The 22,482-nt window shown below is 49.9% G+C and overlaps 1 protein-coding gene across 1 annotated transcript in view; it reads left to right on the forward strand.

Annotated features, from left to right (window-relative positions):
* Nucleotides 1-22,482, forward strand: part of CDH23 (cadherin-related 23) — a 205,391-nt gene that overhangs the window by 90,187 nt on the left and 92,722 nt on the right. The window contains exons 8-10 of the mRNA XM_010580010.1: nt 2,149-2,277; nt 9,317-9,395; nt 21,615-21,727. Coding sequence (XP_010578312.1) covers nt 2,149-2,277; nt 9,317-9,395; nt 21,615-21,727 — 321 coding nt within the window. The remainder of the gene's footprint in view (nt 1-2,148; nt 2,278-9,316; nt 9,396-21,614; nt 21,728-22,482) is intronic.

The following is a 22,482-nucleotide window of genomic DNA, read 5'->3' on the forward strand; positions in this document are numbered from 1 at the left end:
CTCCAGCGATAAGAGGCCTTTCCCGTTGTTTGTTTCCTTATCGGTCTCTGTCACCAACATGCTTTCCCAGGATGTGCTATTGAACTATCCAGTGGGTTACAAAACATGGGACCAAACACAAGCCCTGATGGCCACATACCTTTCTTCTACACGGTGGATTCTGGTTTTCTCAAGGACACAAGGATGTCACCTTGGTCCATCCCGCTCCATCTAGCCCTGTATCCCCAGCGCAGTTACCAGCACAGATCAAATGGGGACATATCTGGTACTTGCTACCTAATACGCTCCTGGCTTCTAGTGATTTCCAGCTCAGGGAGTTCAAAGACTTAAATATTAAGTCTCTGAACTGGGCTTGATTGCAGCTGTGGGAACAACTCCTCGGCTCAGTCACAGGGCACTGGTAATTTCCAGCAGAAGGGCAATGAGAAACCCCAGGGCAAAGCTCAGCCCGGGAAGAAGGATGAGCAACACCAGGATAGCAGGAGCTGGAAGAGCAAATGCAGTCTCTTGCCTGCCTGATGAAGAGTTTGCATGGTCCAGAGTGGGAACTGGGGTGATGGGGAATTCGGGGTGGCTGCAGGGGCTGCAAGAAGAGCCGTGGAGCTGTGGTTCAAGGCAGGAGCCATTTGATCCCAGGGATGTAGGCAGCAAGGGCAGAAAGAGACTGGAAAGGGCACTATGAGAGACGGTGGGTGAGGAAACTTGCAGTGCGCTTGCTTTTTTAGTGCTGTCTGTAATACCTTAACCAAAATTTAAGAGGTGAAGGGGAGGGGAAAAAAACATTATCTGAAGAAACGAAAGCCTTCAACCTGATAACGCTAACAGCAGAGTGCGAGTCAGAAACAAGCATCCATCCAGGCCATAAACGCTGAGGCCTGCAGGTTAAGAGGATAATGTACAAGCTGTGTTGTTGAATACGGTTTAAATTAACATTAATCTTCTGGCAATCAGTCCTTGCCGCTGTTCAGAGCCATTTTGCAGAAGTGTGTGGTAACCTCTAATGGTCGCCTTTCACCACAGTGCTTGATTAGGGGGTAAAGAGAGATTTATTTCCTTCCCTTCATGTGTTATCTGCTCCTTCTAGCAAAGGGCTGTGGGCATTGGGGTCACTTTTGAGCACCCTTGGGATGAGGGTCCAGCAAGAAAACGGGTGGCAGCACATACTGCTGTTGCGTTGGCTGCTGGAGAAGGGTCTTGCTCTGGGAAAGTGCTTGCGGCTCCATCCTGATGGGTTGTGATGGGGTGTAAGGGAGATGATGCTCCTGCTCGGAGCATCAAAGTGTTCACGGGCCACCGCTGTTCCTCACAAGATTGCTGCGTGCTTGTGGCCCTGCAACTGTGGAAGCAGCTTGGCTTGCGTCAAAAGGCAGCTCCTGGTTACCCCGATCCTGCCAGTCCCCGTGCAAGGCAGAAGCGAGAGGTTTGCAGTCTGTTGGAGCCAAAACCATTAGCCCAGTAGAAAGGAGGTTGCCGCTGCGAGGATGTATCCTGCGGTTCAGGTTTCTGCTCCGCTTTCTGTGCGAGAGCTGAGGCACCCTACAAAACCAGAAGCAGCCCTTGGCGTACATACCCTCCGCCAAAGCTCGGAGCAGCAAACGCAGAAAAGAATAAAGCTGCGACTGCAACGCAGCCCGCGGGGTTACGGAGAGCAGCAGAAACGCGAGGGAGCTGGTGGGCTTTGTCGTGTTCCAGTCGACAGAGCCCAAGCTGTGCGGAGGCATCAGTGCTGGGGGGTACGAGATGCTCGGCTGTGATGTGCTGGTATGAAAGTCTGCTGACAAGCGGACCTGGGTCTCACGGCGCGGAGGTGCCCTAGGGTGTATCTACATTAGGAGGGAATTTATATTTTGAAGTGTATGCTGAACAGTGTTGCTTCTTTTCCACCTAAAATGTGATGAAAACTAAAGTGGTGCTTGTTTTATTTTAAAGGGCTAACGCTGGAATGATATGCGTATTGTATTTCAGCTTAGAGGGAGGTATAGTGGACAATAATTCCAGCAGGTGGCTTGAAAACGAGATGATTACCCGGACTATTTAGAATTTTTGACCCAACTACAACTGTGAGAGACTTAATACTGTTGAATAATTCTATTTTTCTGATAGAAATTCTTTCTCTTCCCCCCCCGCTCCCACCCTTGTTTTTTCAAGGACCAAGATAAAAACAAGCCGCTGTCCACTCTGGCCAACCTGGCAATCACCATCACAGACGTACAGGACATGGACCCCATCTTCATCAACCTGCCCTACAGCACGAACATCTACGAGAACTCGCCTCCGGTAAGGGCTGCTGCTTCGCTCTGACGTGCGTGACCATGGTGTTGCACAGGGAGGAGCAAGGTTTGGGACAGAAAGGTATCCCAAAAGAGCTGGCGGAAAACCTCTTTGCAGAGATATTCATCCTTCCTTCTACCCATTTGCATTGCTCTGCCCTGATGGTTGCGGCTTGGGTGCAAAGCGGAGCCCTGTTTCCATGCTGACGTGCAAACGCTCCGAATCGTGAGATCCAAATGGCATCCAAAGAGAGGCAAACCTTTCTCTTTCAGAAACAACATGTTTCAAGCCAGCTCGAAAACATTTTGCCCTTTTTAAAAAAGACAGCCTAAGCAAGGAGGTTTGGGAAGCCTGAAACCTAAATAAAATCTTTTCCTAAACATTTTTCTTTTAAAAAGGCTTTCTGTTGTTCTTAGCACACAGTCACCCCATTTCCTCCCCACAGTGTATATGCATGCCAGTTCTAATAGAAAAGTTGAAGAAAAATGTAAACATTCCTGAAACGAGGCAGTTTTGAAAATGCCAGAATCATCAGCCATTTCAGCACTTCGAGCATTTTCCCCCCAGGTTTTGCCAAATTGATCCAATCATTTTAGTTCTTCTGAAACTCAGTTTGTCAGCAAACTCGCTGTTTGTGGAAAATGTCTCCCAATCTCTAAATGCAGCAGGGCTTTTTTTTTTTTTTTTTTCCCCCGTAGCAGAAGACGGGGAGTGTGGTGGGCAGGTTCGGCTTTGGGAGCTGTTAGCTCTGCCCCCAGCAAAGGTGCCCAGGACCTCCAAGCCCAAGCACCAGCCCGACTCGGTAGCATCCACCTTCCCAAGGCACAGCTGTGCATCCCATCGCTTTGCCTATCGGGCAAATATTTTTATATACGGATGGAAAAACCTTCTGTCCTAAAATTGTGGCGTGGTGTAGGCATCTGTAGTACACGTGCATCATGTAATGTCTCTTGTGCACTGGATCCGAAATCCCTGATGGCTCAGTTCGTGCAGTGGTAGAGGGAACTCCAGCTCACTTCAGTTTATGCCTTTTTCTTCACTTTGGAGCAAAGCGCTGGCTCTGACGGCAGGGTGAGTGCTGGATCAATAGGACTGAGTCCTACTGTCACAAATCCCGCCATCAGACAGCACATTACCTGTCTGCTGGCCTGAAGATGGCCAAAAAATGGCTTCATGAATTACTTTCATGAAGTGAAAGTTTCAATGCATTTCAATGCTGTTGAGATTAAGGAGTATTTCTGTGGTGGGCAGCGTGAGCTGCAGGGAAGAAAAAAATGCAACTTAGATCACCCTTAACTGGGGGCAAAAAAGCCTTAGATGAAATTATAGAAATGGAGGTCCCATGAGTATCAAAAATTATAGACTGCATCACCTTCATGGAGTGACCTGGTATCCAGCAAAGGGGATCTGGGGATCTCTCTCAAATTAATGATATATATTAAGGCTGGAGCTCAACAATCTCTTTGTGTTGATACACCGATGTGCATCACGGTTATTCCCAGAAAGTACGCTGTTTGCAGTAGGCAAAGCAGCAGATAATCACTGTGTAACCTGACATAGGGAATGAATGAAGGAGCGCTCACCAAACTGTCAGCAGTTTTCTGACGGGTTTAGAGACTGTAATTTCTCTTGGCCCCATGTAACATCTCCAAAGGAATTGAGATATCTAAGATGGATAGGTGCCACCAGAGACACAGTGAAGATGACAACTGCTGAACATGGGCAGTACTTTTGAGGGGTACTGCTGTCTGGTTTGGACCCAAAGTCCCATCCTTCCCGGGAGAAATCTCCACTGCTGGCTGAAACAAGGATGTGGCTTGCTGTGGCAAGCCTGGGGTTTAGCACGTGCATTTTCATCTTTCCATGGGAAGTCTCATCAGCTCTGCCCTACCACCCGAGGGAGCCAGTCGCACGTGCGGAGCGGAAACTGTCACACTGCAGAATGGCTTGGTTACCAAAAAGTTAACGGCAAATTTGAGTGAGGAGTCTGGGCTTGGCCAACTCCTGTCCAAAAACAGGCTTCCAAGTCAAGCCAACGGGCCGTGGTGCATTTGTGGGCGACGTTTGCCCTGCCGTTGGGCTCAGCAGGTCAAAACGTGCTCGAGACATCCCAGCCCCAAAGCTACGGAGCGGAGACTTGCTGCTGCTCCACGCGCCCACTCTCCGTCTCTCTTGCCTCTCTTTTTATCTGTGGTGCACAGCATGTCTGTGTTCCTCTATCAATGTATCAGGGAAGAATACCTCATCTAAAGTGTATACATTACCTAATAAAATCCTTCTTATTTGGGATTATTGCATCAAATTTTAATTTCCTCACTCGAGTAACAGCATGTCAGCCAGCCCGTCAGTGAAGAGCCGATAGAAGGTGAAAAGAGTGGATAAACTGCAGCAAATTACCGCAAACAGATCTCTATCAGCCCTTTGACTGGAATTGACTGGAATTAAGAAGTGAGAAATAGGATTTTTTTTGCCGTGGCAGCTCTCTGAAGCGCTCCCCCCTCCTCCTCCTGCTGCAACGCTGGGCTGTGCTTTGCCTTTCAAGTCCCTAATCCTGTAAGAGAAGAAGAAAAAAAAGGGGTGGAGGGGTGCGAGAGGGGAGAGGAGTGCTGTTGTAGCTCTTATTTTTCTCAGGCTGGGATCTGGTAGCACGATTTAGAAGAGTTTTGGGCACATGCTTATTCAGACACTGAGAAGAAAGAAATTTCTTATCAGGCAAAAGGAGAGGATGCAGCGGGGACTTTGCTGTCCCTGGAGGTGTTGTATCTTCTTTCTTGATGCTGTTTATCGTCCCAGCATGCCTCAGATATCTCTCCCAGGGCACCCGAGTGCACCAAAGCTGCTTGCAGCTGTGGCAAAGCTTGGTGGCGTTGTATTTTTCATCCTCTGGGTCTTTTTGGGTGTTCGTCCTCACAGCGTCTGTAGACTGGAGAGCATCATCGATGTTTTTCAGGCAAGTTAACAGGGGCTGGAGGAGAGGGGCCGTTTCCCCTTGCAGAGATGCTGTTGGTGTGATGAGCCCCTGCTTTTGGACCTCAGCTGGTGCATAGTCCAGCCAGCATCGCAGCTTCACTTTGGGGATGAAAGAGGAGGAATCTGCTCGCTGAGAGACAAGCTGAGGCCCATGAAAGCGTGCTTTATCCCACAGGGAGCCACGTGAAGGAAGAGGGGGGGCAAACCCCGCTTGCTCTTGGTCCCAAGACTAGCAGTTGTATTCCCTTGCAATAGCATGGTACAGGTACGTGTCAAATATCATTAAAACAGTTTTAATTCTTCAGTGCCATCCCCCTCCTCCTCAAAAACTCCTTGGGTTGAAGAAATAATGTAGAATCAGTGCTATTTTTGCCCTAGAGTCTTCATAGCTCTGAGTTAATTCTTTCTTACAATATTTCCAGCCCATCAGTGTGAACACTTTATTAAAAGCTCAGGATTTTATTAAAAAAGGATTGATTTACCCCTGCCCCTCTTCAAAAAACCCTCAGATTTTGTTTGGATAATGTGCCATTCTTTATTTTCTTTGCCTTTTTTTAAGCATAGGCTTTTCCAGATTATTACTTTTCTAAACCTTCTTCCTCCTTCCCTAGAGGGAGAAAGTTATTCTGTTCTGGTGCTTTGGTCTATACCCACCAGCCGAGTCCTTTCCTTGCAGCCACCGTTGTCTGCGGGAGGTAGGCAAGTTGTTACTTGTTTTAAGAAACTTCAGGAATATTTGGGAGTTTCTAAGAGCCACAGGTTCATGCCGCAAATAAGTGGGGTGAGCCCTGGGCAGAGCTGTTGGTGCTGGAAGTCAACTTGGAGTTTCCATGAGTAAGTGGAAGCCTTCCTAGATGTGTTTGGCAAGAGACAGTTGGAGGATCCCCTCTGATTTAGGGGTGCAGTTGGCTGTCTCAGGGAGCCAGGGCACAGTATCTCCTGTCCTTGCCATGCGAAGACCTAGATAGGGAAAGGAATAGTGTTGTGGTTTGATAGGATTTCAGAAGAGAAATTGGAAATTGTTGAGATGTGGTTGGCGCGAGATCTATCTTTGCCATCGTGGTATGGCCATGCTCAAGGGCTTGTTTCAGTTTGGGGTGTTTCTCCATTTCTAGTCTCTCCGCTCTGGTTAGTTATCTCTGCTGGTATGGTGGACAAGGCGCTTCATGATCATCATAGGTACTAACAGATGAGTACAGCATGTGTGTAGTGTCATGTTTTGCATCACATCATCTCACTCCAACACATGCTGAATGGGAATACTCCTTCTTGTTGACCGTGCTGAGCAATCATGTTCTGAGGCTGTCTTCATCACTTGTCACACACTACAAAACCAATAATTGCCACCAGCAACGTGGATAAACATTATGCCTATCCTGTGGCACTTGTTCAGCCTCTTCCCCAGAAGGATCAAGATTGATCCTAAACATTGTGTGGATGTTCGGGGAGGGATCATCCGTTCCCAGGAGCTGGGATCTGCCAGTCTTGTGGATATTGGAAGACTCTTGTTAAGGAGCTGGCAGGAAGAAGGGAAACCGGGCAGGGTGTGAAGAGATGCCCATGTCTGTGCCCTTGTTGTGGTTCCAGGAGACGGCATCCACGAATGGTAGGGAGCTCAGCTCCGCTCCGGCGTGCGTTTGTCAGTCACTGGTGAAGTGTGGCTCATCCCCAGGAGGGGCTGATGAAAGGGCTTGTGGAGAAGGAGGCGACACACAGGGCTGCAGGGAGAACAGGGGGAGACCCAATCTCAAAAACCAGCAGTGTGCGTGGAAGCCATTATCACAGGCTTGCCAAGGATCGGGTGAACCTTAGGGTGCTCTCTAGCAGCCCTCATTCTTGAGATCAGATGTCTGGATAATTTCTTTCCTATGGACGTCTGTATGGCACGTGCTGCTGAGATATCCGAACAAGATTCCCCCTCCTCCCCTCCCAAACTTTCCCTGCTGCAACATCTGCACTCATCCTTTTATCTCTCCCAACAGCCCTTCCCCTTGGCTCCTACAGGAGGGACCTTTCCCGCAGATAAAGCGGCCGCAGCGTCGGCGGGCCGATTGCTATTCCTCGGCCATTGTGGGAGCCCTGCCTTCTCCCACAGCTGCCTTCCCTTTGAAATGTGCCGCACGGCAGGCGACACTTATCATTCTGCGCCATTCCCTCGCTTTTTGACAGGCGATGTGCGAGCTGTCAGATGGACCAAGTGCCTTCACCCACCGCCCCTGCCACAGGGGAGCTCTCGTTTTGCCAGGGAGAGGAGCGGGACTCACTCCTGCCCTTTGGGGACGGTAGATTAAAGCAGAGTATGCTGGGGGAGAGCATGCTGGATTGCACGCCTCTCCCCTTTTTTTTTTTTTTCCTCCACTGTGCCTTGCCCTCCTTTCTGCATCCCTTGTTCTGCTTTCCCACCTGCTCCTTTCCCACTTTTCTTGTGCTTTTTATCTGTCCCTGCTCCTTTGGGAGGCACAGTTATTGTTGGTGATTTAGAGGCTCTCCGGCGGCTCCTGAGCCTCACCAGCCGAGTGCTGCTCAAAGGCTAGTGACCTGGGATTTATGGCTAATGTTCTCGGTTAATAACGTGGATTTACTTAAGGAGTCCATTGAAATGCCCTCAGAGATCAGGGAATGGGCAGTCTGCCTGGCCCCAGGAGCCTTCTTTATGGCCAGCAGCACCAAAGCATCTCCATCGAGCCCGCAGGAGCATGGCTCTGAGAGACAGGGAAGACAGCAAGTCCCTGCTTTTCCACTGGTGATGTTTCTGCAGCAGCTTTCCCTTTGGCCTTCAACTGATGGATTGCAGGGCAAACGCAACGCTGCTCCCTCGTTAGATATGCAAACGCTTCTGTTGACATTTCCTTTGAGGGCAAAAAAAAAAAAAAAATTGTTTCTTTTCCCACTATTAATAATCCAATGAAAACAAGAACAGCTGAGTTGTAAATTTTTTCACACTACATTAATTATGTGTGTGTGCATGTGTTTGTATTCACATGGGCTCACTGCAGTGCGGCGGGGGAAGTACAGCTTATGGAGTTGACATAAGCACATGATGTTTTCATTTAAAGAACTAAACAAGAATTTTGTATCACTTTTATGTTCTTTGTTGGTTTGGGGGTCTCTTGGCCTCGTGGACCTTTCTGCTGGGCGATAGGAAACAGGTCTGTCCTGCAGGATGGAGGATGAGGTGGGTGAGCTGGCAGTTGCAGAAGCTCCTGCCTGTGGGTAATCCTCTGTTCTCAGCATCTGTCCATCCCTCCTCCTCCTCCTTCTTAAAGGTTTCAATTAAAATCTCTGCAGCTCACTTAGTTAGTGATGCAGCTGGATGCCGATGGCCAGCACGAGCATCCCACATCACCTGGGGTGCCTCATTTGAAGAATGCAGGGGGAGAAGAGGACCAGTTGAAACCAGGAAGCCAGTGGTAGATAAAACCAGTCTAGTGACCAGTGCGGAAGGTCATGGTGAGAGGGAATTGTTGCCTTTGGTTCTCGAGGGACTGCGGAGTGAAAATCTCTGTGGTGGAGGAGTGTGTCCTTTTGCCTGTCAGCCAGAGCCTGTGCAGCTGTGTTGCTGCGAGGAGGCATGTCCTGGCTTTGCCAATGCTGCACCTTCAGTTCCTCCTCCTTCTTCCTCGAGCACCGATAGCTGTGCTTACCACACTGACCTTCCTTCCAATCCTCCTCCTCTGGGCAGGGGATGAGCAACGCGGGGAATGAGTCTGGTGGTTGCTCTCCCCAGTCCCTACGGACACTTGTCGCAGTACAAACCTACTGCACAGTCAGGCTCAGTCTGCTCGGTGGTTCAGTTAGAGGACATGTTCTCCTGGTCATGCCCTCGGCATCACTAGCTACATCCTGGGGTGGCTTAGCAGAGTTTTGCAGCTTGCACAGGAGTGATGAGTGGTGAGCCCGAACTGCCCCAAGAAGCAAGTGATGGGACTTTTCCATGACATGCCTTGTCCTCGCACAGGTTTTCCTAAGCACGTGGCCCATGGTAAGAGGTGCAATGCCTTGGCACGGTACCCCGGGAGCCCCAGCAGCACTCAGCCGGGGTGGCTGTAATGCATTGTCTCCTCTCCCTCCCCAGGGTACCACCGTGCGGATGATAACGGCGATCGATCAGGACAAGGGCCGTCCCCGGGGCATCGGCTACACCATCGTCTCGGGTAAGTCTCGGCGGGGATGTGGTGGGGAGCTCAGCAGGGATGGAGGAGCTAGCCCTGCAATAAGTCTTTGTACATCCCGTGCCTGGGAAATCATATTTGGCTAAGTTTCTCCTTGACTGTACTGCTCGCTCATTTGATTCAGTGTCAGTAATTACTGTAGCCTACTGTTACGACTGAAAGCTTTTACCCCTCTGAAAAGCTTTCTTTGTTTTCGGCACTGTTGGAGTGCATCATTCGTGGCATCTCCTTTTCCTCGAGCAGCGGACGTTATTTCTAACAAATCTGACAATATCTCATAGCGAAACTTTTCAGTCCTAACGACGAGCCACAAACAGCTCCGCTTCATGCAACGCCATGGAGGAGACCTGCAAAGAGCCGGGCGTAAAACTCTCTCTGGCGGTGCAGTGGTTATTGTTTAGGGAGAGAATGGGACTGATTACGGGCTGAACAGCTCCTGGTGGTTTCCGTGGCATTTCCCAAAAACCTCCATGCTGAGGGCTGCCCTCCCAAAGCACTGCCGGAGCTTCGCAAGCTGGGAGGCAGTGGGCTGGACCCACGAGGGTGCAGGGCTAGAGAATGAAGCTTAATTAGAGTGGTGGAGGGTTTCTGCCTTCTGAGAGCCACGTGGATTAATCCTGCCTTCACGGACTGGCTCTGAAGCCTGGGGAACCTTTCCCAGTAGGTGTGGGTAGCTTGCTGAAACCGATGTAGCCGGTGACCCGTGGATCCTCGCTGGGTAATGCTCGGCTCCTTTGGGTCCATAGCTTGTGGACCTCTTCTGATGGCAAAAGAACCAGGGGCAGGGCAGTCTGGGCAGGCATTTCCAGGTAAAATACAGCTGCATTTTGGAAAGACCAATTTTTGGAGCTGGACCCGTGTCATTTAAGATGCCTTGAGGTCAGCGAACCCCTGCCATATCCAAGGCAGACTTTGACGCTCGCTGGGCTGCGCTCAGACGCTGGTTTTGTGGGGCTGTGCCCTGGAGACAGTCGGATTACTCGGGTTAACCAAGGAGCGAGGGAGCAGCTTGGTGGGCCTGGGTTTGTAACCCTTTTTCTGGCATTGCTTTTGGGGGGGACTCTTCACAGCAAGAAATGGCAGCAGTGCCTCCTCTCCTCACTGTGCCACATGCTTTGGGTGCTGGCTGGCAGCTCCTTCAAGCTACACGTGTGGAAATAATTTCCCAGTTTCTCTTCCTTAAAGCCCAGCCATTTCAAATGCTCTTTTAATCAATCTTTAGGGTCAAGGTGATTTCACCCTGACTTTCAAGTCCACTGATCCTGACTGCAAGTATCCAGGTCAGTCTGCCTTTGAAGATGCAAGGATTATTTATTCCTCTAATTCCCTCTGCAATTTCTTCTAATGTTCCCCCAGCATTAATTAAATGAGAGGTTCCCCCAGATTGCGTGTATCAACTGGCCAAAGTGCAGCAAGGACTTTCTTTTGGCTGATACAGGCCCTTTTTTGCTGGGGACTGGACTGAAACCTCAAACTAATTTTACAGATGTTGCTGAACTACTGTGAGGTTGGTGAAAGCCCTCAGCTTACAGAAACCTCACCCAGCTAAAGCCTGAAGATGGTCAGCAGCTGGAAAATCACCCTTGTCCTGTCTAGTCACCCTTCTTTGGGCACCTGCTGATGGCCACGGAGCCTTTTTCTGACTCAGTATGGGTTATACTGTAGGAATCTACTTTTCCCTTGTCAGTGCCGGTGCAATACAAACAGCTCTGGGTTTCCAAGAGCCTTTATTTGATGGCTTAAACCTACAGAAACAACGGTGCAATCTATAGAGGGTTAATTTGCTAAATGCACCCATCCACTCATGGTCACATCAGGCTTTCTGCTCATCGGACAGTCACGGCTGCTCTACTGAAGCAAGAAAACCTGGATTTTTACCTGGAATGTTCACACACGCTCTCATTTTCTTGTCTATCTTTGGTTTTCCTGCGAAATAGCCACGACGTTCCTTTGCGAGCGTCCCTCGCTCAGTGCCAGGGTAGCCGTCAGGGATGGTGGAAGGGAGCCAGGCGTGCTCCCGGAGCCTGGTGGCAGCGGGACGCGGAGTGACGGGCAGGCACATCACTGCAAACAGCCTCGCATCTGCTTGCATATGCCAAGAACTTAATCCCTGCCCCTGGTCCCGCCTGGTGGGTGGCAGCTCTCATATCGGAGAATCAGACAGAATACATCAAAGAGTGATTAAACTGCTTTTTTTTTTTTTTTTTTTTTTTTTTTTTCCCCAAAACCGAGAATTGCAGAGCGTTTTCATAACTGGCCAGGAGACCTTCTCCTGTCGGCACCAGCATCTTGCAGAGCGGTGGTGCTGGGAAGGATCAGCCCGTGCACGGACTGAGGGATGACCCCAGACACCCGCTATCGCCTCCTGCCTCCTCCCCACCCTCACCCTACCTTTGGCTTAAGGCAGAGGTTTCCAAAATCCCTGAAGGATTCCGGGATTCAGGACGCTCCGCTTCCACTTTGAATTGAGTTTGTTGACAGAGCCAGAGTTCACCATCTCCGTTCGGCTGCCAGACTGCGGCCGAGGTGCGTGGCTGAGGGCAAATTTTAAAGAAAACATGGTCATGGGGCAAAAAAATTTTTTTCTGAAGTCAGTAAGGGTGTGAGTGCCTCCCCCACTCTTCTCAAGGCATTCTTTTATACTTTCCATGATTTGCTTCTGGCTTTTGAAAGATGATGTTACCTTCTGATGTCTGAGAGTCCAGACACAGGAACCGGCAGCTCGCGTGCCTCCAAAATCCTGCTCACCCAAGGTGAGTGATTTTTTTTGGCAGGCAGGTAAAGCCTAATTAATTTGTCATTATCCTCAATCACAATGGTAAAGGTCAGCGAGCAGATTTTGTGCCTGAGCTGGTAAATTTTTATGGCAATTTTGCAAAAAAAACCAGCCTAACATATGCGAATGGGGAAGCAAATTAAATTAGAAACCAACCGTAAGCAAAAGTGAAAATGGCTGGTGGAGGTAGTAATTATACCTGGCTCTTCAGCTCACTTGCACAAGGGGAGGTGGAAGTGATGCTGTTCCCATTTCACGGCAGGGATGGATGATGCCTCTTCCCAGCTCTCCTAGGTCTTCAGGTACAGGGCTCGCACGTGGCTGGTCTGATTTTACCAGCTGGGGTTGAATATACAGCAGCAAGAGAGCTGAAAAGCAACCTTATTATCATTCCTTCGGTATTAATATCTAAAGCATTGGTGTGATTTGGAGTATATTGGGGTATTGGAGTATATCGGGGTATAAAAATTAATTTGGAATTGCCGGTGTCCTATTCAGCTCCATCCCTCGGGTAGCTGTGCCTCGGGATATACTGCAGCAGCTCTTATTTATACAGCTATCTCCAGCACAAGGTCCTCCCCTGACAGGAAAACAATAAAACTAAAAGATTAACCATAACCACATAAAATAAGACTTAAGATCTAACTTTATGCCGCCAGCTTACAAAGCTGTTAAGCCTGAAATGACGGAGGAGCGCTGATCTAGCTGTGTCATGGCTTTGGCTAGTTGTCCTGTCAGGGCAGACGAGCCTGCCTGCCTGCTGCCTGCCTGCCTGCACTGGGAATCAGTTCCATATCTTACAGGGAAAAGCCACTCAGTTGTTTCTCCCCCTTCCTTCCAATCCGAGTGTTTTAACCCCATGAAAACACGCACTTTTTCACCCCGTGCTTTGCAAGGAGTGGCATCACCGCCTTGCAAAAGGCCATTTGAAAAAGAAATCCACACAGACCTCGCAATTCAAGCCCCTCGTGCCGACGGGCTGGTCGTTGCCGGCGCTCCCAGCGCTCCCACGGGTGTTTTTGCTGCTTTTCTCAGGTGAAAAGGAGGGTGCAGGCAGCCCGCGGCCAGTGCCCTGCAAAAGCCCTCCCTCCCTGGTTCCCTGGCTGCTTTGACAGGTTGGAGATGCTCAGCCGTTGAGGTCAGGACTCTGTTTGAAGGACAGATAATTAATCCAGCAAAGTAATCCACAGTTCCTTTTTGGCAGATTTATGGAGATAGCCTCTGTGCTGGGGACTCTGCCTCATCATCTTTCATTTCCCAGGCAAAGCGAGTGACTTGTTGTATAACACGACCTGTTCTAGATAAGGCTTTTCATTTAGGGGAACTCTCTGGTCTAACAGAGATTGATTTTCCCGGTGGAAATTGGAGAGTCCCGGCGCTCCCGGCAGGATCAGGCCTGCAGACGGCAGTATGTTTTTACGTTTGCTGCTGCTGCTGCACGTCGCCTGGGGCACGGGGAATCCTTCGGCTCTTTAAGAGAAGGGGTTTTATTGTGAATTAAACAGTAATTGAATTAATAAGCAGGAAGGGACTTTGGCCTGCGAGCTCTTGTTAGGAAAACATCTTGTATGACCGCAGTCTCGCGCTCTTCTCGCTAGCAGTAAACTTTGGGTTTCATTTATTTCCAGGACAGTCAGGAGACTTCACGTCTCCTGGCATGAAGATGTGAAGGTGACCTGTGTTGCCTGGGCAGGCATCGAAGGGTTAAAGCAGATGAAAGGGTCCCGGGGCGCTCTCTGCCTGCCTGCCACATTTCAGGTGCCGTGATGGATGGGCAATGGGAGATTGCACAAGGGCAACCCCTACGTCCTTCCCGGGCCTTGGAAAGCCCTGCAGGACAGAGGGGAGGGAGCACGGGGCTTTCAGTCGGTGAGCTGGTCCTTAGGGCTCTTCACAAACCCTTAGGGCATTTTTTTTTTTTTCCCCCTAAAGTTGATTGGTTTAGGACACTGATGCAGTTTCTGGCAAAGCACTCACTTCCTAAAGCTGGTGCATCCCAAGGGAAGCATGAATTAAAAATCGTTATTTGCACAACGTAATAGAATTGTGAGTTACAAAAGCAAGAAGGAAGCGTGTCTGAAAAGAATTGTTCTCTGTCTTTCTTCTGGTTTTCCTGCTAAGGAATAAAATATCTCATATATATATATATATTTGTAAAAAATGAGTGCAGCAGCTCTCGGAACATGTTTCACATGGTCTTAACAGATCTGGAGTCCCTCGCTGCCTTCCTTTTGAAAGTGCAGCATGAACCCTTGAGGTAAAGCGGCCAAAGAGGTCTCCCAGCCTTCAGCTGCTGCCACCTCCCTTCGTATTTTGAGCTGACTTACCAAAGAAGGGAGGGCAAAGCAAACCGCTTCCCTGAGTCCCTTAAACCGGACATCAGGGAGAATCCTTGGAAATAGGACCTACTAATTTTAATATTCCCGTTGCCAGTTGGCCTACATCGCGCCGGCTTTTTCCCACATTCAGATCATTCGGTGAACTACTAGGGTGTTAAAGTCCTCATAAATTACACCTGCTGGGAGGGCCTTCCAGTGTGATTTAAAGGCAGTCATCATAGCAGAACATTTCTGTAGGAGGACACGCTGATGGGTGGAAAAGCGCCTCACGCCGAGTTATTCATCAAAGGCTGTTTTTCCACCCTGCCAATGCAAGGGGATGAGACAGCACAAAGAAGAGATGGTGGCTGCGGCCACAGCCCCTCTTTTCTTGGCTCCGTTGCTCCTCGTCTTCCTCCCCGCTGCTAATGATGCTTCGTCGTCACGTTGGCATCTTGCTTTGGCTCCCTGGCAATCCAGAAACCACTAGAAAGAGATACGGTTGGGATAATGCTTCGCATGGCAGGCGGTCCCCCAGCAAATGGTCTTCGGTAATTAAAACTATACATTCCCATTTATGTGTAAATACAAAACAAAAGCATATTTTTTGTTTAATTTCTGGGACTTCCTACTTAACTTCCTGGGATTTAATGTGTATTCAAGATGTTGGCAACCACTGGAGAAGGACGAACCTGCGCCGTCTCTGTTCGTGCTGGGGCTAGAGAAAACAACTGTTTCTGAGCTGGTTTTTAATGGAAGTTTTTCTGAAAGGTGTTGAGCCTGGAGATGTGGCGTTTATGTTAGAAGCTGATTCAGACTTGTTACCGGGCATATTCCAGCGTACTCCTTTCATGTTCCCCTGATGAGTCTGCCTACTGCTGTGGGAGAGGCAGAAGAGGTGATTTGTGGGTCTCTCAATCCAGCCCAGGCACAGTGGCCGTTAAGAAAGCGCCAGTTTTATGTGTAGGCATTCTTCGGCTGCGGGCTGAGAGCGTGTTCTGCAACCACTGCTCCGAGGTGGCGGTGCCTGGCACCCCCGACCGGCCCGTTCTCTCTGGGAACACACACTGTCTTCTGCGCCCTGTTTATTAGGACAAAATCCTCTGCGAGCTCGGGTGGCGGGTTAAAGTGTTGCGTTCACAGAAATGAGTGAAATAAACATTTAGGGTAGTTTTCCCTGCGTTGCTCTGCTGTCTTGACTCACGATCCAGCTGTTGGCTGCTCTCCTGTAGCAGGTTTTAGGGTTAGATTCACGGAAAGAAGAAAGGCTGGGAGGAAAACAACCGAGCCAGGCAGTGCTGATGATTTGCCTTCCCTTTGAGCCACTGAGCATATTTTAGATGGCGTGGGGGAACGGTGGTTGTGGTCCAAGACTCAGCGTCCTTTCACGTGGTGAATTACACTCAGAGCAGGAACCTTTAAACTCTGCGGGATCCGTTCTCCTCTCTGGTACCCGGCCGCAGCTCCCGGGGACTTCGGGAGGGGGATTGCACCTCGGGTGATAAATCTTTCCCTTTATTTTCTCGTACTGTGCGTTCAGTTCTAAAAAAGGGAACCGTGCGAGCACTTAATCCAAGCTTCTTTTGTGGCTCTGCAAGATCAGAAATTCTGCCAGTTGTGCTAGAACGGGCAATTAAATCTTTTGGGGAAGATACTAAAAATGCCTGTTTGCAGAGCAGGCGTGTGCGGAGGAGTGCCGGCACGCAGCTTTGGGCTCGAATTGGTTGTCCCAGAGAGAGCTGCATCTTCTGGGAAGAAGAGCAAACCAAAGTCCAGAGCGGGAGAAACGGGCACCGGTTTTTAGAGCATCTTGATTTCACGCAGAATGAAGAAATATTGCTCAGGCTGTAATAACCCCTTTTCCTTTGGAAATAACTTGTTCCCTTTGAATTTAAGCATGGGGCAAAGTATCTGCCCTGGTGTGCTTCCCTGCATATTGCACGGGGGCAAAAACTCAAGGTGAAGAGCAGCGAGGTGGTCACGGCAGCTGATGGACTATTTATACGATGATAACTGTGTCTGTTGCTGACTCTATGAACCACATCCAACAGCATCTATTTCAGTGCCGAGGAGTCCTGACGGAGCACATTTTGATTAATAAATTATCCGGCACAAGGTGTGTGATGGGTTCCCCTTTCACATCTCATGAAAGTCATCCGCTCCAAGTTCAGCGGCTCAGCAAGCCCTGTGCTTTTTGAGGCTGCAGCTCCCTGATACAAATGGCCCTTCGTGTAGAGGGGGGGTGGGAAAATTCTTCTGCGCGGGGAAATCGGCTTCCTCTGGCTGACAGGTAGCTCTTCGCTAGAGCTGGGCAATAGCTGCATCTCTTTCTCCTAGGGTTTTGAACAATGCTCAAAGGCCAAAGGGGTAGGGAAGAAGGAGGAGACAGCAATGTCTCTTTTTTTTTCTCTTCTCTTTTTTTTTTCCTTTTCTCTTTTCTTCTTTTTTCTTTCTCTTTTTTCTTTTTTCTTTTTTCTTTTTTTCTTTTTTCTTTTTTCCTTTTTCTTTTTTCTTTTTTCCTTTTTCCTTTTTCTTTTTTCCTTTTTCTTTTTTTCTTCCCTGGGTTTGAGCCAGTATTTTTAATGGCCTTTTTAAACTGTGAGAGCGTTGGCTGAGGGCAATTAAACATTATGGCCCTCATCTATAAAACCCCTCATTATAGCAGTGTTTCTCCAAAATTATGCCTATGCCACCATCCGTTCCTCAATGAGCCTGGAAAAACACTGCGAATGGGCTACTGCCATCCATCGTGTTGCTCCCAACCCAGCGCCACATTGGTTCCTGCCTCCCCGGTTCCCTGCCCGGCCGTGGCGGGTGTAGGAGCTGCTGCTGTCCCTGCACCCCCACATAGGCAGCGGGATGGGAAAGTTTTCCTTCTCCTTTTACCCACGTCATAACAAGAGGCTGGGCTCATATGTCCTGAGCAAGCCTGTTCCTTGCCACATGAGAGCAATGAGTTTGCCAGAAATGCATTCATATTGCTGTCCCAAAGTTCTTTCTTTTTTTGTTTGTTTGTTTTTTGTTCTCACCTTTCCTTTGTCTTTTTGAGTATTTAAAGACATTGTGAGTTTTGCTTTCCTTCCCTCTGTGCTCCCTTTTGCTGCTCAGCCTTTCCCTTCCCATCATTTAAGTTCTGCCCCATCTCTGATTCCTACCCTGGGTCTCTCTCCCGGTCTCTCCTGCTGTCCCCCGCCTTGCGTTGTGTCCAGCTCCATAGGTTTCCAGTGGTAGCAATGAGGTCGAAGCGGAGCCTGCCTTCCTATGGGATGTCCCTCTGGGGTGGATGCTACCTCCTAGGCAGCCTTATGCTTACTTTCTCCTCCCTGCCCTGCTTTTCTTAAAGCCATCTTTGCTTTCCCAGCACTTGAAAGCAGAGCTCCTCCTTTGCTGATGAAAGACCCATTTATTCCTTAGCTTCGCCTGCTCTGCGCAATGGAGCTGGATTGCCTGGCTCTCTGTGAACATGCCACATCCTTGTCCAGATGGGGAAGGAGGTGGAGGACGTGTAAGCCTCTGTTTAACAGAAACCAGAGCATGGTCTTGGGCTTCCTTCTCAAACCAGAGGCATGGAAATGAAGTCCTTGGTCTCCATCTCGACATGCTTTGGTGGTTCAGACTTCAGGCTAGGCAGTAGATGGCTCGAGCAGGGACACGTCCAGCAGCTGGTAACTCCTGAGCCAAGGGAGTGATCGTTTCGTTGCCTGCCTGGCGCGGAGCAGAAGGTTGTGCGTGCCATGGCGTGAGTGCTGCTCGTGAGAGAGAATGCGAGGGGGACGCAAAGGAGGGGGGGCAGCAGGGGCACCTTCTTGAAGGTCACTTGGCTTCACTGTCAAGTGTGGCCACAATAGTTCCTGTCTGCGTCACTAAAACAGTTTGCAGAGCGCAAACTTGGCGACGGAAAAGTCTGCGCCGTTCCGCGTCCTCCGAGAAACAGGATTATCTGGGGATCTCAACTGGGTTTGAAATCCCTGCAAAGGTTCTCCATCCCCTCTGTGTTCTCCATCACGTGTCTGTGCATTGCGGTATCACTTCAAAACCAGCCATGAGCAAACCGCTGTTTGCTTTGTCGATGTGCCCGGCAGGCAGCGCTGGCCACTGGCCACGCAAGCCGTTGGCCGGAGTTTTGGGGCAGCGCGAGCAGAAGCTGGCTCCGCTCGTGGCATCCACCTGCCTCCGAGGACACCACGGGCACAGGCGGCTGCGGGTGGCCAGCTGGGAGCTTGCAACCGGTGCAACTGGGAGCAGGACGGAGCAAGCGCTGGAAGAGCAGTGGAGCGGACAAACGGGTTGAAAGCCATCAGTCGGTGTGCCCGTCTGCACCGGCAGCTGCAGATTAAGCTGTGCTTAATTCAGGCTCGGCTTTTTCCTGGGTCAGGAAGATGACCGAGAAATAATGGGAGAACCAGGCGGGGAGGAGAAATTATACAGAGGTGGGGAGAGTGAGAGACTGGGGGGAGGGAAAGACAAAATTGGCTGGTTTGCCCCCCCTTTTTTTTTTTCCCCTGCTCTGAGGAAAGTGAAGACATGCGAAGATGATTAGAGAGATTTTTGCAATGAAAGCGTCTCGGGGGAATGCGCATTGTTCGGCAGCGTGAGTACTTCAGCGGGGATCACTGGTCAGAGGAATAATGAAGCGGTGGTTGGAGAGGCATTGTAGAGGAAATTATGAAAGGCCTCTGAGGGACGAGTTTGGAGACACCTCTTTCCTTTCTGAGGCTAATTTGCAAAGCCGGCAATTCTCTGCTAGCAGAAAGGCGCCCCGGAGGGCATCAGATGCATATCTGCTATCTGAGAGGTGTTGGGGAGGCTGAGCCTAAAGAAAAGCCTCTGATATGCAGCCTGGGAGGGTATTTGAGTCCCTAATATATTCGTCCATCCTTCAAAAAACGACTGTGGTCAAATGTGAAACACATAACCATTTTTAGGACATGGAGCTCGGTGCTGGGTTTAGTCCATTGTGTCAAATTCCTGCCCCATTGACCTATTTCCACTAAAATCCGTTGGTCTCCACATTTACAGATTCCTGTCAGCAGAACAGTATTTTGTGATTAAAAAGGTATTTTATTACACTTTATATTAGGGGGAGTGTACCAAGATTGCCCTGATGCATAAACTTTACCATGGCAACATGGCATCCTGGAGCATTTAAATGCCTTGCAGCACAATTCAATACATCTGGTGAAGTGTCCTTCAAAGCTGGTATCAGAAGAAGTCTCTTAAAAAGTCAGCCGTAAATTACAGAGCAAAGGTGGGAAGTCAAGATGAAAAGAGGGGAATCATCCGACGGAGGAGACTAGAGATCTTCATGGATCGCAGGGAAAGTTGGATTAAATAAAAGCAAGGCTGCTGCTAATACTTTAAGTAGCCGCGCATCAGTTCATTAAGCTGGCTAGCAGTCAATGGGCCATTTCGGATGGAGAGAAGAGAGGACCAAAGACAGAAATGGGAGGCATTCGGTCCAAGAGGAAGATATAAAGGCTCGGTAATGGGGGAGAAAGGTGTTATGGCACTTAGGGCTCTGGGAGAGAGAGGAGATGCTGGCAGCCAGTGGCTCGTGAAGGCCAGGGTGGCTCCTGGGGCTGGGAGGGAGGGGAGAGCCGGACCTGGAGGCTTTGGCCATCCCACAAAAGGTGCAGCTGTGGTTAAACTGGGGATGGGAAGGGAGCGGGGTGGATGCTGAGTGATGGGAAACAAGTTTCTGCGGCAGCAGATCTGTCTTGCAGCTCCCTTCCAGGGAAATGACAAATGTTGTGTGTGTTTCATTCGCGCTGAGATATATTGAGAAGACAGGGGGTTTTTTTATTTTTGACTGGGACGAATATAGCGTACCTGCAGGGTTTCCTCGCTCCCATTTGGGGCTGGATCAGAGGTTTCTGCATATTGTGAGATGATGAGGGGAGTAGTGTGGGTGGCCATATGCCTGTGTATAACCTCTTTGGTCATCACTAATTCAGCAGCCTCCTCTGGTATTGTGTCGGGCTGGCATCAGGTATCCCAGGTTCCACATACCAACTGCTTTCTTTTGTCTGGCTGATAGAGAGAGGACCTGGGACTGTCGCAAGGGCATTCCCAGTGCAGGACATTTGCCTTTTTAGTATCTGCTGGCCATGAGACTCAAGCGTTGTCTTAATCCTCTTTGGGTGTCTAATTCCAGAGGAGGAGTCAAGCTGAGGATAGGATGCTTGGCGGAGGCAGCAGAGCCTTCCGTGGCGCCTTGTCTGGTTGCTTGCACATAAGAACCAGCACAGAGGCCAAATTTGGCTCAAGTAGAGGAAAACAAAGCAGCTGCATGGGGTCAAGATATCTGGCAAGAGCATAAAAGCTGGGCAAGAGCCTATAGTACTTACCCTAATATTTTCCCTGGCACCAAATATGTCCAGCTAAGAAAATTCCTGAGCTGCATGTGGCTTCTCTGTTATTTGATAGATTTTTCTTCTTTCATTAACCTCCCCAGTCTCTCCTTGAATACGTGTGGACTTTTGTCATCCTCAGCATCCTCTGGCAAGAGTCCCCACAGTTAAGCTACTGCTTGTTACGTGAAGGATTACTTGTGAGCTTGGTCCGTCTGCACCTTCCTCTGATTAACCTGGACTGATGTCCCTTAACTCTTATATTTTAAGAGAGAGGCCATGTCCACCTCAGGGACACAGTGCCCTGCGAATGCAGGTGGTTGTTCAGAGGGGAGCACCTGGATTCGGCCCGGGTTTCAGCAGTGCTGTTGCATATTTTAACAACCAAAACCCTTTGAAATTCTTCAGCTGCCTGCAGCATTCGCGACTTTACCGGCTGTTGGAAGGAAAGCACCATTGTAAGCCCTGAGCTGGGGCAGGTGAGAGGAGGAGAGGATCATTACAGCCATTACATTTTAAAGCACATTGAGATAATGCGTGGGGTTCACAGAGCCCACTGCAGCCTGTGCCCAGCTTGGAGCTCCTGGCCTGGCAGCAGGTTCTGCTCTGTAAAACCTGTCTTTCGAACACCAGGTCCAGTCGAGCATGGAGGGGGAAGAGGCTCGTGTCCTCCCACTTTCCTCTACGTTACCCCAAGCACCATTTGGCATCGGCGGTACCAGCTGCTTGTGTTCATGCTGCCTGTTATTTTTCTCAGGTAACACCAACAGCATCTTTGCGCTGGACTACATTAGTGGAGCCTTAACCCTGAATGGGCCGCTGGACCGGGAAAACCCCTTCTATAGCGCTGGATTCATCCTCACGGTGAAGGTGAGACCTCTTCCATCCAGCAGGCACACTGGCAGAGCAGGATGGGGAAAGCGTCCTGCTTGGGGACAACTCCGTCGAGGTGGAGATGCAAACCTGGGACACGTTGCTCCTGTGGGCATCCAGAGCCGTGATGTGCTGTTCCCCAGCCAAGCCAAGCGAGATGTTTAATACAGCCCCCTCGTACGGTGGCCCAAAACGTGGTTGCCTCTGTAGGGATGTAACCATTTTTGGTGCCCTGCCCGGTCTCCAACTAGATCTGCCTGTGGTTGTAGCTGCTGGCAGCGTGCAGATGCCCTGGGATTGCAAATAGCACAAGACATCTACATTCAGGCACCTGTTTCCCACCTTTCTCCCCTTAAAACCCCAGAAAAGCAGGAACATTTTGTCGTGTCAGCGGACAGCGGTGTAACAGGGCATCGTCTGCATCTGCCCGGTGCAGGCAGGCAGGGGGAGGGAGTGATGCTGAAAGTTGCCTTGTCAAGAAAAGGCACTGGAGCGTGGTCTTCCAGCCCCACCAGCCCCACCTGAGAGTGGCTCCCCGGCTCTGCTCGCAGCCTTGTAATTAAAATCAATACCAAGCTGGGCAGCTGGTTGGAAACACATTTAGAAGTATAGATTCTGCTGGACTGGGGTGGGGAAAAATCAGCATTGTAGGAAGGGTCATTGATTGGGAGGGCAGCAGGCAGCACATCACCTTCTCGTTTTGGCAATGCTTTGTCGGGGGGGGGGGGGGGGCAGGGGGGACAGGATAGCCC

Source organism: Haliaeetus leucocephalus, unplaced genomic scaffold (genome assembly GCF_000737465.1).
Source record: "Haliaeetus leucocephalus isolate CR32 unplaced genomic scaffold, Haliaeetus_leucocephalus-4.0 Scaffold687, whole genome shotgun sequence".
NCBI classification, from domain to species: domain Eukaryota; kingdom Metazoa; phylum Chordata; class Aves; order Accipitriformes; family Accipitridae; genus Haliaeetus; species Haliaeetus leucocephalus.